This window comes from Durio zibethinus, chromosome 14 (genome assembly GCF_047325235.1).
Source record: "Durio zibethinus cultivar Kanyao isolate XHJ-2024 chromosome 14, ASM4732523v1, whole genome shotgun sequence".
In the NCBI taxonomy this organism is placed as follows: Eukaryota; Viridiplantae; Streptophyta; class Magnoliopsida; order Malvales; family Malvaceae; genus Durio; species Durio zibethinus.
In genome coordinates this window covers 12,098,389-12,114,576 of record NC_143175.1, presented here as the reverse complement: position 1 = coordinate 12,114,576, position 16,188 = coordinate 12,098,389, and the positions used below count along the sequence as shown (strand labels likewise).

General features: G+C 33.6%; 1 protein-coding gene and 1 pseudogene across 4 annotated transcripts; both read right to left on the bottom strand.

The window, feature by feature from the left end:
* Positions 1-506: 506 nt before the first annotated feature.
* On the bottom strand, positions 507-7,386 carry ARP (apurinic endonuclease-redox protein). 3 transcript variants are annotated; one of them, XM_022887896.2, is made up of 12 exons: positions 7,262-7,386; positions 6,992-7,178; positions 6,690-6,754; positions 6,218-6,297; positions 5,798-6,043; positions 5,310-5,635; positions 4,329-4,439; positions 3,538-3,675; positions 3,379-3,426; positions 2,201-2,281; positions 1,393-1,552; positions 507-1,044 (listed from the first exon to the last, which is right to left on the bottom strand). In XM_022887896.2, exons 1-12 carry the CDS (start codon positions 7,309-7,311, stop codon positions 923-925), a joined length of 1,614 nt encoding a protein of 537 aa, XP_022743631.1. In that variant the 5' UTR covers positions 7,312-7,386; the 3' UTR covers positions 507-922. The 3 variants fall into 3 exon arrangements, with proteins under 3 accessions (XP_022743631.1, XP_022743632.1, XP_022743633.1); XM_022887897.2 differs by having other exon boundaries at positions 6,992-7,172; XM_022887898.2 differs by lacking the exon at positions 2,201-2,281 and having other exon boundaries at positions 781-1,044.
* Positions 7,387-8,989: 1,603 nt separating this feature from the next.
* LOC111295340 (glycosyltransferase-like At2g41451) lies at positions 8,990-15,028 on the bottom strand (annotated as a pseudogene). The gene is made up of 11 exons (XR_016327528.1): positions 14,494-15,028; positions 13,883-14,030; positions 13,720-13,772; positions 12,964-13,073; positions 12,714-12,848; positions 12,516-12,560; positions 12,114-12,300; positions 11,285-11,426; positions 10,391-10,437; positions 9,791-9,878; positions 8,990-9,652 (listed from the first exon to the last, which is right to left on the bottom strand). The product of XR_016327528.1 is annotated as a glycosyltransferase-like At2g41451 (transcript).
* Positions 15,029-16,188: the final 1,160 nt, after the last annotated feature.

The window sequence follows — 16,188 nt, the reverse complement described above, 5'->3', positions numbered from 1 at the left end:
AATTAGATGATTTTTTTTTTAATTCAATGAAAAATAAAAATATCTATACAAATTGAGTTATGTCATATTCTATTTTATTGTTAAAATATTTTTATATTAGTTATTAAAATTTTAAAATAAAGATAAATAAATATTTATTTATTTATTTAAATCTCTCGAACCGTGTCAAAATCTAAAAAGTCAGGTATAGCTTGTGAAGTCTTGATCTATTTTAGATTACACGTGGTACAAAAGGATGAGTAAATCAAAGCATAAAAGGTGTTTCGATTCAATGAAAATGTCAAAAAGAAAAGGGAAGGTCGTTGTAGCATAGTCATTAGATTGAAAAAATTCCATATTCTCCTAAAAGCATATGCCTTAACAAGGAATGATGAGAAATTGCCAAATTTGAGTGCAACTGAAGTGTAATTGATTATACCCTTCAATGACATGCAAATTCATCAACAACAAATCAAGGAGACAATCACTGACAGCGACAACAATTGCAACAAGACTTTCAGGGCAGAGGCAGGGAAATATAATTTCCATTAGCATACATATTACTACATACAAAGATGTTCATATAAATGAAAGTGGACAGCGAAAAACAAGATTGTACCAACTCTGCAAACCCATACATTTTAACAAAATCTTATCAAGTTCCAATGGCTTTTGGCTTTCCACTTTCCACCCTCTTCCGATTTTCTGCACTCCAACCTCTGTGCAGATCTCCTTTCCACAAAAAACAAAACAATACTAACAGCATAAGATATAATCAATTTCTGCAGAGTCAGGAGTGCAGCAGCCAGCTATTGTATCAATGACATTCCATTTTTTTAACTAGCACCAATCTCAAGCTTCTTTCAAGTTGGGTTTTGGTTGAGAATAATGTTGCACTTATCCCATCAGCATACAGCCAATTGACCAGTGTTGGTGGGGCAGACTAGACCTTCAGTGTAAGGCCAATAGGGCAGTGATCACTACCCATAACATCAGGGAGAATGTATGAATCATGAACATCATCAGCTATAGCTTCTGAGACTAGGAAGTAGTCAAGCCTCCAACCTTTTTCCAAAAACAAAATTTTAACTAAATATGAGGGCAAGACCAAAACAAATATAGCAAATATTTATTTATGATGGAGGCTAATCACCAGTGACAGTTACATTAAGCCCCCAAAAAAATCTTTCTAATATCTAGATACAACTTCAAAACAACATTCAAACATTCAAGCATACAAAATAGATATATAAATACTCATTAATCATTTTGAGTTTCAGGAAGTATCTTCCAGTAATGGAAACTTGAATTGATCTCACACTTTAGAATACAAAATTTGGCACAAAATTTATCTTACAAATGAAGAAGGATAAAAACAATAAGAGGGTAAGTTTAGAATGTAGGATGTCACACCTTTGTTTGTTTTGCGCGCACCATGCCTATAACCCCAGTAAGTATAGCCAACAACACCTGGATGCTGCTTTCTAAAGGTGTCCACGAACCCTTTGGATAAGAAGTTTGTGCCAAAAGATTGCCTTTCTTCAATTGTAAATCCAGCACTTCTTTTGTTTCCCTACGTTTTAAAATTTGAAACTAGTATTACAGCATTTCAATGAAAACAGAGTTGCAGCTCGAATTTGCAACAGACAACAGGCAACTGGCAAGTATCATAATGCAGTTATAGATGAGGCAGCATATTGTGTATTTCACAAACTCCTGAATCCTGATGCATTGAGCAGAATACAACTAAGGAACATTCTTATACTCTGCCGATCATCATAGAAATCATTATCAAGAAATTTATGGACTGAAACAGAGTTCTATCATATTGCATTGTTAAACTCTTAGAATTTCTTGCTCAGAAATGAAATCCTTATTATTTTATGGGTAAGAGATGGCTTTTGTCACCCTTGATATTTCCACATGGGTTTGCATATGAGAACACTGAATGAAATGTAAAATCAAGGAAAAGATAAGTAATGTCATAATTCTTAGACAAAGTTCATTATCCATGGATAAGGAGGTAACATATCAACTTTATTAATCATCAATGGCTCCATAGTGCTAATGCAGAAGGAACTTGTAATGTTTGTTAATCAAATACTGCTATATGGAACACTTAATAATAATTCTTTGCTTGAATATATTTGCTTATATTGGTTAGGCTAGTCAAATAAAATCATGAGTACTATGAAAAACATCAAAATCTTGAATGACTTACAGCAGGGTCATGAATGTCTATCTCTTCATGAGCACAATTCAGATCCCCTGTCAAAATGACTGGCTTTGACTTTTCCAGTTCCTGAATTATACAAGGCAAGCAACTGAAGCATTAACTCTCCAGACAGGGAAAGGTAAATTTTAAATATGTTTTTGCAAGAACAATGTTGGTCTTGGTTCTATTAAGAAAGAATGTACAGAAGCTCCCTTAAAAGCATTACAATACCTAAAATACTGTAATCTGGAGCTGTCCTATTCCATAAAATCTATGTGATATAGAACAGAAAGAGGAATAGAATAGGCAGGGAGAAAGATAGGGGAAATAGAGAAAATGGAGATTTGAGAGAAATCACAGGGAAATAGGGGAGCAAAGGATAAGGAAGAGGGAGAAATTAGACAGAGAAGGAAAACAGAGAATAGAGGGAGAAGGAAAAAGAAAGAGAAGAGGAATAGTGAAAGAGAATTAAAAGTCTCAGTAATATACAATTCAGCATCAGCATATGCTACTTTAATTTGAAATTAAAATAGGTACTTAAGGACTACTGTAAAAATGCAAAACAAATTAATAATATAAAAACCTAAAATACCTAGAGATATTAAAAAAGAAGCCCCACTAATGCTTCAATTCCATCACCCTTCCCTGCATATGCATACTGGATACTGCTAAAATAATTACCATTTAGCTAGAGATAAAGCTTGGAAAGGGTGAGGGGATAACAGCTGAAAAACTTGGGTATGATACCAAAGGAACAAAATATAATTGACTAACAAGATTCAAAATTGGAAAAATACAACAATTTGTTTCATACTAATCCAAATGAACAAGTAGTATGTCAAAAATAACCAATGTGTTGCTATATCATTGATGACCAATTGACAGTCAAAGCAGAAATCAATTTTGCTAAATCTTTTTTTTTTCAATTTGGGGGAAAGGAGATATGAACCCAGCTCATTGAGCATGGGGATACATGCATGCACATACCACTAAGCCGAATGCTCAGTTGCTCAATTTCCTTAATCCAAAGATGCATATCTAATGAATCCCATGAGTTCACAGGACAATATATGCCTAAAGTGAATATCGAGTCAAAAGGGTGTAAAGGAGAAAGCAAGATATAGAGGGTGGTTAGACTCTGCGGTATAGAGCACAAATGAAACAGCGAAAGCAAGCACGCTTACCTTTATGTAATTGCTAAGAGATGGATCCCATTCTGTGATCCTATATGTCTGGATTAAAATAAAATCCATCAATCAAAAAGTTGAAAAATTCACATGACAAAGATGAAAAACTTCATGAATATTGGCAAGTAACATACAAAAGGTGTTTAAGCCCATTACCAGCCTTTTCAAGCCATCCCCAGAATTAGGAACATAGACGCTTAACAAATAAAAAGTATCGAACTCTGCTGTCACAACCCGTCCTTCACTATCATGGTCTGATATGCCTAGGCCATATCTGACCGAAAGTGGTTTTATCTGTCAGACAACTGCTACTTTTTAACATCAAACTAATAAAAAAACAAAGCAATCAAAACATCAAAAGTACTTGATATTTGAATTTCAAAAGGTCAAGCTCTTAACAAATGTACAGTAGACATGGAATCAAGAAAACTGATACCAAATCCCAGTTAACCAGTACAATCATAAGATTGAAATGAATCCCATTGATTAAAGTTTGCTAAATGGATACAATCAAGTATGATTACTCTTCACCTTTGCAAAGTTTCCTGTATCAGGTCAAGTCCCATTTCATCATTAGAATCTAAAGGGTAGCTAGAAACAAGAAACTTGATATTGTGATCTTTTAAGTTCTAATCTGCCTATTCCATCAACATTATTTCAAATTTTCAATGTGAGAGACAATCATTTCCAAAATTAAAGCGTATATTGCAAAATTAAGAAGACAGCAAATAACAGAGTTGAGTTAACAGATTTAAGATACTGCTGAAGCTACTTTAAGAACTGCCACAAACACTGAATACTTGTTTGATATAGTACCACTTAATCCTAATGTATAAACAAGAAAGGGAGACAGACAGGTGGCATATTTTCCACAGTAAAGGTGCAAAATATTCTCCATACCACACATAAGATAAGCCTCTTTCCAATCGTCAAAAGAATAGGCATACCCGAGATATTATTGCTGTACCAGAATAACCAAGTTTTGAATGGCTGCATGTCCAGAAGCTATTCTCGTATCCTTCTATAAGAGACTGTTTAACTGACTCGACATCTTTCTCCTGCTCCAAGATTAATACATGCATTCAATATGTCAAGAAATTTAACATGTCTAAATGCTCACATATCTATGTACACACAAACAAATACATGCGCACAGAGGCACACACATGTAAAGAAAATATACGCACACACAGGGACACACAAATTGACATTCAAACAAGTGCAGTTTCAAACAAACAAAAACAAAGCAAAAAGATGTTAATGGCTATTTATATTATCAACAAATTGGGATCTCCTAACATGTCCTGAATTTTTTCTCAGAAAGAAATAAAATGTTCTCTCAATTTTCTTGGAAGCTAGTGCATCCATGACTAAATTAATCTAAATTTCTCAACTTCTCATCATTAGAACCCTAAAAGAAGAAAGCGAGAATTACCTGGACAGATTGGGTCATTAAAAAAAAAAAAACGCTTAACTATTTAATTTAGAAGGCTACTCATTTCTGACCCTTTTTAACAAATTAAAATTAGAAGTCACATTCAACTTGACTAAAATGTTTATGAAAATGAACCCTACGTACCAAATAGAATCAAATGTCAACAAAATGCCCAAAGCTAAAGGAAAGAATACAATATTTAACATAACTGAATATCAACATTTAGCAATGAAAAACATCATCAAGAGGAATAATGTCTTAGCAGCTGCTTTATAAGTTTGCTGCTAATTGCTATAACTATGTTTGAACATAGCAATTAAAGATGTAAAAGGTGAATCAAGAACTATAGTAAAATATCTAGTTACCAATTAATGCAGAGATCATGGTAAGCTAAAGCAGAAAAAGTTGTATGCAACAATAAGACTTTCTAAAAAAGCTACTTATACTATATTGAAATTTTTTTAGCTACAAAATAATAAATTCATATACTTGCCTGCAGTTTAGTCTCTTGCAAACACAGTACATCAAAGTTTTCCCTTTTGGCAAGCTCCAGGGCAGGGAATCCCTCTACTTTCAGCAATGCTCTAAGCCCATTGACATTCCAAGACAGAACCTTGACAACCTTTGTATTCCCCATAGAAGGTGGACGTCTCATGGTTCTAGGATTATATGCTATCCACCCTTTCTGAGGCTTCTTATGGGCAATAATAGTCCATGGTTCATTTTGATTCACAGGAGGAGTAACTCTATTTTCAGCCCTAACATTGTTGCTATAAAGATCTGAAGATACTTTCCTCTTTGTCTGAGAAGGCTTCCTACCTAGCCACATCAAGGATCAAATCAAACACAATAGTCCATCCTTGCAGTCAAATTAATTGAACAACCTAAAGCAAATATGTGAGAGAAAGATGGAATAGTTCCATAAATTAGAACAACAGCATAGAATACAATTGCTATAGATGTCTATATTTTCAGCAGTACCTGCAGCACGATCAGTTTTGACGGATAGCTTCTGCTCTATGCTGACAATTTTAGCATCAACTTCAACAGTTTCACCTTTAATTTGCAATTGTTTTACAGTCCTTGTGCTCCGTTGAACCCTACAAACCTCAGGAGTGGTATTAACATCTTGGACTTGGTCCTCTATGGCTCTTTCCTCCACCCTCAAAGATATGCTATCATCAGAATTGAAGGGATCTTGTTTATCTGTTAAAAGGGAACTTTCACCTGCACATGCAAGGAATTTCTGGGATGAGAAAAGGAAGCTTGGAAGTGCAACTAATTATTTTAACTAATAAAAAAACTTAATGTCATTATGCTCAATCTTGGCAGCTTTCATATGAAGGTTTGCAGTATATCAAAATAAATATTAAATTTTAATTTCCACAGAAAATTACATACCATCTATTTCCTTGGCCAAATAACTCTGCAAAGCAGATACAAGGTCACGTTTAAGACCTTTGATAGGGATACCAGCAGTCCTGTCAATTAAAAACAGTTAAAATAAACTGAAATGCCAATAAAGTTACCCCTTTCATGGTTCAATAAAATCCCATCAAAAGGTTTCAAACCAAAGAGTCATGATTACATACTTTGCAAGTTGAAGAAAAGAGTTTTGAACTGAATGAACATTGAGTTGAAAACCAAATGCAACTAGTTCGAGTTGTTTATATGAATTATTTCACCACATAGCTCCATTTTTAGAAAATCTTCTTTCCAATCAAAATAAAAATGTAGCACTCAAAGCACAAAGCTTTTTTCTAAATGTGACACACATAAACACTGAAATCAATCCATAATGCAGAAAGCAAGAACATTAAACAGAGGAATTATATGTTTTTACATGTTACCCCCTTGAAACTTGTTATTTTACCTCAATGCAGTTCTGAGTTGTTGAACTGTCATTGCCTCGATTTTGCTTGGATCATCCATGATATCCTGCAATTTAACCACATTTACATATAGCTTCCGAATTCCGATCAACATAAAAAGCATAAAATTAATAACTTATAACTCAAAATATGACATCTTATTAAGCATTAGAAGTTGTACCCATTAATTCTTTTCACTTGTTTATCTTTATTATGCTTACTAGTTTGCTTTTCTCACCACTTTCATTAAAACCCAAATAGAAAACTAAGAAAAACATATTTATAAAAATTTAAAAGAAGAAACCTTGAGAAAAGGCTTATCAGAAATGGGGTTGTCGTTGTCTATCACTCCTTTGAGCTTCTTATCGATGTTTTGGTCAGCAACGGAGGATGAATTCGAAAAGCTTCTTCTCTTGGATCCCATTCCTTTGCCTCTTAAAGGAGCCAACCTTCCGATTCCAAAATTCCTCGGGCCCGCCGCAAAGCTACACCTTATTCAGTCAGTTTAAATTTCAGTAAGAAAAAAAACAAAACAAAGGAAAAATTAATTTGAGAAAGAAACAGAAAAGAAAACCTTGAAAGATTGATGAAAGTTCTAAAACCAAGTTGCAATGCTTGGTTCATCTATGGAACCTAATGCCAGAGGGAGGGAGGCGTGGCATAGGTTAAGTGGGAGGAAGCGCAGGTTAGCAGTTAAACAGCCATACTAAGTGCTTGCTTGCTCCTATTAATACACAGTGGAAGCCACGGGTGACTCTCTAACCAGACTATCTGGATCTTTCCCAAGATTCGCTCACCTCGTTTTTCTTTTTAATTTTAAATAAAATAAAATGGCAACACGTTCATGGCCAAACTATCAGGGAGCCCGATTCGGTCCAGGTCCCAGACAGGGGTTTAAATGCAAGCCCGGCCCGGGTCATATTATTTTTATTAAATAAAAAATTTTATTTAAATTTAATTTTAAAATATATTCGAAAATTTTAAAATATTAACATATAATAATTTTTTTTTATATTTTTTAATAATTATCTATTCAAACTTTCAAGAGTGAATTTCATTGAATCTTAAAAAAAAAAAAATTAAAATATTAGTCAAATTGGATTTACTGAATCTATGGATATATATGTTTTTAATAAAATTTGATCTCTGATGTCATTGACGCCCGTACAGAAAAGCTCCTCTCACCTTGCCCAGTTTCTCGTAGCAGCTCAATTCCTGCACTATTCTCCTTTCTTTCGAGGTCCCATCAAAATTAACTTTCAACCATATTTCCATTTGTGATTTTCTCTGCCTTTCTTGAGCTCTATTGTACTTTAGCAAGAGTTGGTGTACAAACGTCATTGTGGCCTGGGCTGTTTTGATTATATTACTCTCGGGTTCATCGATCCTAGCCCCCATAATACCCAGCACATCGTTGCAAATCTGCCTAGCTCATCCTTATTCAGTTCATTTTGTCACCCAAGCTAGTCATTGTTTGACACCTCTTATCTGCCTATCCTGCTAGTCTTCATTTGGGTATGCAAGCCTTCAGCTTTTCTTCGCGCGTATACAATTTTTCCTTGTAACATGCATCGTTGTCTCATTTTCCTCGTTGCATATCAGACATCGTGCATTTTCTATAATTTTTTTTGTAACGTTCCATGTAGTGGTAAGTTATCATTCTACATCCTTCATAGAAATATTCTAATCTTGATAGGAATTGACAATAACTAGATCGGCTTCAAGAACATATTCATTCCACTGTTGCCCGTGCCTCCATTATCCTCTTCTCTTGGCCTGTATTCATTTTATTCGAGACCAGTTTATAATATCTACTCTTGGTGTAGTGCCAAACCAAACCATCCTGTTGACCCATTAATTCTAATCTCTTTTGCCGTATTCTTGTGGAACATACTATCCAGCTTTTCATCGTTACATTGTATCATATTTACCTGGAATAAATCCTTCATCATTCCATTGCCCAGTATGTGGTCTGTTTGAAGAGTGAGACTAAAGTTGCACACTTATAAGGTCCACTTATCATGCCAAAACCTAATTCTTTTCTCATTTCCCATTGGTCATCTCAAGCAAGGTTTAGGATAGCAATTCCCTGCCAAATGCATCTCCATGTATGGGAAGGATCAATCTGTGAACGCATTTAATTGTATTAATGATCGTGATTTTATTTTTCCTTCGCTTACATAAGAAATTTGTTGTTTTATGATCTTATTTCAAATTATTATGTTTATGTTTTTATTTTTCTTTCGTTGTTTTATACGCAAAGAATTAAAATTTAATAGAAAGACGAAAAATCAAGGAGAGATGAAAATAACCTTCTCTGGGTTTTTTTTTTTTTTCCTTACAAAACTATTTCATTGTTGGCTGTATCTCTTGATGAACAGGTTTGGTATTGACTGACCCTCTTGACCAACTAGTTCATATTACAGCCTCCAGCGTCATTCAAAAAAATATATCAAAGATGCAACAATCATCGATCTGTAGTCAAAATTCCGCTCTACGCCTCTCACTCTTATCATCTACTTTAATCTAAACCTGAAATGTACAGCAGCGCTTGGGTAATGATCGGGAATGGCCCCACGAAATCGAACACTGAAATGCCTCATCAGAACCAGCAAACCAACTTGCCTGTCTACTTAACCCTCTTTGCAGGTACAATGAAGCAGCAGTAATCACTGTGAATTTAATTTCATTATATTCCAATGTGGAAATCATCCAGGACTGGAGGAGAAAGTGATGGGATTGCCAAATTGTAAGAAAAATTATCCGTGATCTCCAAGATCCTTCTGGCAGTTGCCTGAGATTCTTCGACACCAATCTTTCTGGAAGAAACTATTCCTGGTTTATCTACTCTAGAGGAGTTGCCACTCTCAATTGAAGACAAAAACTTGTCCTTTGAGAGAGTTGTCAGTGCTGATCGTACAACAGAAATGAAAACACGAGATTCCCTAAGTCCATGAATTATAGCCTGTTAACAGAAAAAAGTGGACGACTTGAGGAATCTAACACTTCAGCCATACATGCTCATCCATAAAATATTCCATAACGAGGGTCAGCAAAACAAATAGGCAGGCTTCAGATAAAAATGTGCAGTGGTTTTACTCACAATGGGAGCATAAATCTGAGTTAAGATGCCCTTCCACAAAAGTTTCAAGTTTAATGTTTTATCTGCCCACACTACACGCTCACGGTACCTAAGTCAGAAGAACAATATTATTTGAGAAGACAAATATAAACTCAGATTCCACACCACCATAAAATAAATTGATGGGTGAGAAACAATTTTGTCCACTTTGGGAAAGTAAGGAGTAGGTCATCATAAACAATTCTTCAACAGTTAACAATTTGCAAAGAGATTATTGACTATAGTAAGCCCTGTAAGTGTAGGCATTTGGCACATGTAAAGACAACCTCGTGTATGAAATAATCCTACAAGAAAACACTGGAGCAGACATTCGTTTTTATCTAAACATATCATCAAAATGTCTGGCTAAGATAATAAGAGGATTTCAAGGAACCAACATTCCAAGACCCATTCCTTCCACCTGGAAGTGCCATTCAGAGTAGCGCCTCACAAAGCAACCTTTTAAGGTAAAAAACAAGAAACCCTCTCTCATAACATTTAACACCAGAAACTCTATTTGTTTTATATTTGAAATGAAAAACAAGAAAATAGAGGCACTTAAAATGTTAATATAAGCATTACCAGTGGAGCATTTCCTCCTCTGTTGCAGTTGAAGCAATCATGAATGCCTGTATGAAATAAAACATGAAATAACTATAAGCAAATTAAGCCCAAATATTAGGAATATCATTTAAAGTCCATCTCAATTCACCATATAGAGTACCCAAGAAAACGCTTGCTCCCCCTCTCTTCATCCAAATGTTACAAGCATTAGTAAATATGTAATCATCCAACTATCTCCCTCCCCAATAAGTACAAACATTACAAGTATAGTCAAATGCAACATAAACAATGAACTTTCTATAAAACAACCATAAGTCAAGATTAACATAAATGACACTTGATGACAACCTTGCAGTGGCGTACTTAACTAACATGATTATAATGCAAAGAACAGATCAGACACCATGTATTATGTTTATGACTTATAAAATTGTCAAAGCTGACATCACGGAAAGCCTACCTATTAATTATAAAGAACAATAATTTTATTAATTATAAATTTTCTTTTATTGTTCCTTTCTTTGACATGTACTTCATTTATACATTAATATCTAAACTTACCATAGAAATACAATCAGGTTCAACATACATACAGATCAGTAAATACAACAAAAAGTTTGACATAAACTAGCAATATGCCTGCTCAACTAGCCTTGAAAATATTATAAGTAATACTCAAGTTTGCAAAGGATAGGTAAGCCATGATTCAATTTCCCAATGCCACAACCATTTATCTTAGAGAACACATTATTTAAAAAAAAAAGTCAGGAAAAATGACAAACTCATATCTAAGATTAGATGGATAACGCAAAGGCAAAACAACAGGAAATCCTCCAAATAAAAGCAAGGGCAAGAGAAACTGAATCGCAAGTTAGATAAAAGGAATATGATGGTGCATCAATTGGAACTCACAGCTCTATCAAATTCTAACATGAAACATCTTTTAACATCCTCCTTTGTAGGCCTGCAGCCACATCGATCATGCCTTGAAGTGAGATCAGAAAATTTGGGGTATGTATAATGCAGAACAGCAGCCTCATCCAATTTGATCTCACTATGAAATGTTACACAGGATCAAGGTAGTTATATACCAATAAATATGAAAAGAAAGAAGTTGTGCTCTTCAACCATAAAGTATATGCCTCATAAATAGGTTTAACAAAAAAGGAACATAACATATAAGAACTCCAGATTAAAGTACAGATTACTCGTGTTTGACAGTCATTAACAACCTATAATACAAAAGTACATATCAATGTTGTCAAAGGTGTAATGGCCCCCTCTAGGTGCTACAACCCTTGCGTCACATGAGGCACAAGGTGCAAAAAAAGTGTCCACCCAAGTGAAATAAGGCACTAATTTTTAAAAGATAATTAATAATATACATAAAACAAAGAAAATTCTCTGAATTGAAAGTAATAAGCTTGAAATTTATGGTTTTGTCAATAGGAAATAAAGAATTAGATTTATTTATTGTTTAACATGTTCCAAAGATGAAGAATTATCAAACTATTAAACTAAAAGTCATCATCAAAGAAAGCTCAAAACTTTTTAACTTCAATCTTCAACAAGAAATTGTGCATGGACCATATTATGATTATTATCTAATCTTTTTTGTGCAAGCAATTGACAAGGTTTGCACTTAATAATAATAATAATTATTATTATTATAATAATAATAATACATTTAACTAGGTCAATTCATTCACACTAAATCAATAGAACAGGAAAAATACCATACTTTGGAGTCTTCAGGTAGTATGCCATCTATGTGCACCATTAGGACAAAGATGATCTTGAACATGAGCAGCTGATTTCCCATTTCCATAGGTCAGAAAGTAGTTTGGATTACCACGGGTTGCCTCCTTATAATTGCCAAAATACACATCCTTGGGAAGATGATCATAGTTCTTCTTGAACATTGAGACCTATGCCAAGATAGAAGATGGAATAATAAACAATGAATGCATAAATGATATAACTCCAGCAAAAAAACTACTGCACATAGACAGTTACAAAGAAGGTGGTCTCTGCAAAATGAGAAATGGGAAACCTAATAATCTTCCCACCAAACTAAATATTAGTCATATTGTTATAAACCTAACCAAAGTAAAGCATGAGAAACAAATAAAGGAGATTATACCTCAGTAAAAGGTTCCTTGATATTATCCCGTTCGACACTGCTTTCCTGAAAATTTTATATGATATAATCGCTTTTGGTGTCAACAACAATGATAGAACAAAATAAAGACTGAAAAGACAGCTTCACCAACTAAGCCTCTTTATCACCAAAATAAACACAATTAACTTTATCCAAATCCATTGAGGCAGCTCAACTCACATAATTTGGGAAGACAACCATATCAACATTTCCAGACACATTTGACAGCAATTGTCTCAAAGAGTACTCATGAGCACCTGCAGGATGTATAAGCTCGTCGGTGTCGAGATGAATAATCCAATCCAATCCCGCATCCTAAAAATGAATGAAGAAAAAAATAGTAAGGTTAAAAGTTATACCTTACCATCAACATGAATTTATGCTATACATGCATGTATATTATGCTAAAGGTGAAAATGTAATAACATGCCCTTGCCAAAAGAATAGCCATTTCCGTGTTAAAGAGATTGCTTCACAAACAACTCATAATTACATGGTTTGTAGAAGAAGCTTGCCAACCAAGTCTCATTCCAGATCCGACTACAAGCACCAAAAGCAAAATTGGAAAAAGAAATAGGAAAAAAAATCAAGTCAGACTCTAAGGACATGTAACAGGTGCCTTTTTTGGCAACACAGGTACTTCGATAAAGTATTAAAAAAGACAAAGAAAAAGAAAGAAAGGGTATCTCAGAAAATCATTATATGGAAGTAAACACAATATCCCACCAAGAATAATATATCCAGAAAACCATGCTAACATATAGACACACCAAAAAAAAAAAGGTTGATGGAATAAATCTGATAGTAATTTTAAAATATTGAAGGTCATCTTCAGTTTACATCTTGGACAGAGCACTATTAATTTCAGAGCTCATGTCTCTCAACAACGTGCAATATATTGTGATTTAATAGGGCTCACCAGAATGGTATTTGGTCCAAAACTATCGGAAATTTGATTTCATTGCTACCAAATCACCGGTATTCCAGGACTGAAAGTAGGTCTCCTGTTACTGTAAAATTTAATCTCTCTCTCTCTCTCTCTCTCACCCTTCTATATAACATTGAGTAATACAACAATCATTTAAGTTTTTTGCAGAAATAAAAAGTGCAAAAATGCCTTTTAGAACAAGACCATAACAAAACAAATACTTTAGTTATCAGCTATTAAACCAATTAATGTACCAACCTTTTAGCTTGTTGTTCCTCTAATTCTTTTGTTCGGTATATCACTTTTACCCCCTGCAAAAGATGCATTTTGCTCTTAGCAACAGAAGCAAAGTGAAATACACTGTAGAACATAATAACAAGGTATTGATAATGAAAAGGAGGAACAAAGTATTTATACTCACTGGAATCGATTCTAGGACTTTAGATACATTGGAAGAGGCAGCCTTCCCCTCAGGAAAAAGGAAAAAGGTTGAAACTCCAATAACCTAGTAATAAAAGATCCATGGTAAAGTCTGTTCTAAGCCTGCAGATGTACTTGAAATAATATATCTTGCATACAGCAAAACCACCAAAAGAATGTAAAAACAAAAAGCATATGTAGTTCACCAAAAAGTTTAAAACGCATACATGGCTGATAATAATGGTCAAAGTAGAGCAAAAAAATTTTCAAAATTGATGAAATCCTTTTGTTTTGATGGAACTTCAAGGAGGAGTTTATAATTTATCCTCACGTCTTTAAAAATGTTTTTGCGGCTAAATTTCAGAAGATGTTCACTTATAACACGGTGTGCAACTGCAAAACATGTTATTGCAAAGAGATTTCATGCCCAGCGAAATCTTATAAAATATACAATAATCCTTTTGATTATCATGAATTTAATTTCGTGGGAATAAAACGGAGCAACTTTTTTAATAATAAAACTGACAAAAGAAAGCATCATAGTTCATAGAATAAGAATATACATTTTTTTACTATCAAAACTAAAATGGGAGACCCACCAAAGTTCAAGACCCAAAAATCCAACTAACCTTAGGCCTAAGATCCGACCCGAAATCCAACTTCCAATCATTATAATAAGGGAAAGCCGGGGACCGGCTCTGACCCAAAAGATCGACACAATCAGAAACGGAGTGCCGATCCAAGCGAAAGCTTGTACCGGAATTTCCCATGCCAGGGAACTGGAAAGGATCAGCAGAGCGACGATTGATGGGGTCGGTGAGACCGCCTCGCCATTGGAGAACAAAAGCAAAGAAGGCGAGGGTTAATGGGAGAAGAGTCGAGAGCAATAAGAGACGAGAAGTATAGCCTTGCTGAGAAGAAGGAAGGGAAGAAGAGGAAGACGATGAGGAAGTGGGTCTTGAAGAAGAGTAGAGATCCGCCATGATGAGAATGAGAGAGTGGTGATGAGATGCAGAGGCTGAAGCATAATGTACATATAAATAAGTATAGGTTGGTGAGAGTGAAAAGGAAAGAAGAATTTTGAAACTGAAGAGAAGTTGGCAACGGAGAATGACACCAAATAGACGTTTTGTTCTTTGCCGTTGTAATTGCCTTCTTCAGCCTTCAGTTTCTTTCTTACCTATTTTATTTATTTATTTACGTAAAAATGTATAATAATCTTTTCTATTGCCAAAGTCAACAAGTTTTGGCTTATTCGCTAGGGTAAAAACCTGATTTCAATGAATTTTGATCGATCTGATTTTATAAAATTAAATTTTCTTTTAAATTTGAGTTCCACATGTAATCGAATTTGAGTTTTAGATAAATCTAATTTGATATTATCTAAAAATATTATTTTTTTAATTAATTAATTAATTAATTATATATTTATATAATTATATTTTTAAATATTTTATATTTAAAAATAATATTTTATTAATTTTAGATCGAATCAGGAACGATTTATATAATATTGGATCGAGGTTAAATCCGGATATGAAAAACTAAAAACATTTTCAAGTCAGATTGGGTTCGGAATGGGTTTGCTCGTCTCGAACCCGACCCGATATCAACTCTATTCTTCACCTTATTTTTTTTTAACTTAATTTTAAAAAATATGAAATTATATATACAAATAAAAATCATCATACTAAAATAATTCTCCAATTATGCAACCTAACTATAAAGAAGAGTTGAACAAATTAAATATTACAAAAAAGTTAATTAATTAATTTAAAATTAAATCAAATTCATACATATAATAAAATTTGAAACCAAAAATTTAAAGGACTCATTTTTTATCACCTAAACAAGATTTTAGTGAAAGAATTTAATAACTTAAATAGCTCGTAAATAAATTACCAAGTTAGGAAAGATTTTTTTTTTTTTCATAATTGGTGGCATCCAAAACAGAAACATCATTGTTGTTTTATTACTTTCCTTAAATTATCTTCTTTGTAAAGAAAACTCATTCATTTTTTTATTTAGACTCCGTTTGGTAAGTTGAAATTAATTTTTGAAAAATAAAAAAAATTTTGAAAGACATTTTTTTGAAAATAAATTATTTTTATTATTTGGATATTTAAAAAAAAAATTAATTTCTAATGTTTATTTCAATTAAAAAATACTCAATATTTTTTTCTTTCCCCTTTCTTCTCTTTATCTTTTATCTCATTATTAGCTCTCTCTCAACAGAAATACTATAAAGCTCCAACTCCTACAAAAAAATTGGAGCAATGAATATACATGTAAAATTGTAATGGCTTT

Coding starts and splice junctions, on each gene's coding strand:
- ARP (XM_022887896.2), bottom strand. CDS start 7,311: ATGAACCAAGCATTGCAACTTGGTTTTAGAACTTTCATCAATCTTTCA. Junction 5,636..5,797: donor CAAAACTGATCGTGCTGCAG/GTACTGCTGAAA, acceptor TGATGTGGCTAG/GTAGGAAGCCTTCTCAGACA. Junction 1,553..2,200: donor TAGACATTCATGACCCTGCT/GTAAGTCATTCA, acceptor TTTAAAACGTAG/GGAAACAAAAGAAGTGCTGG.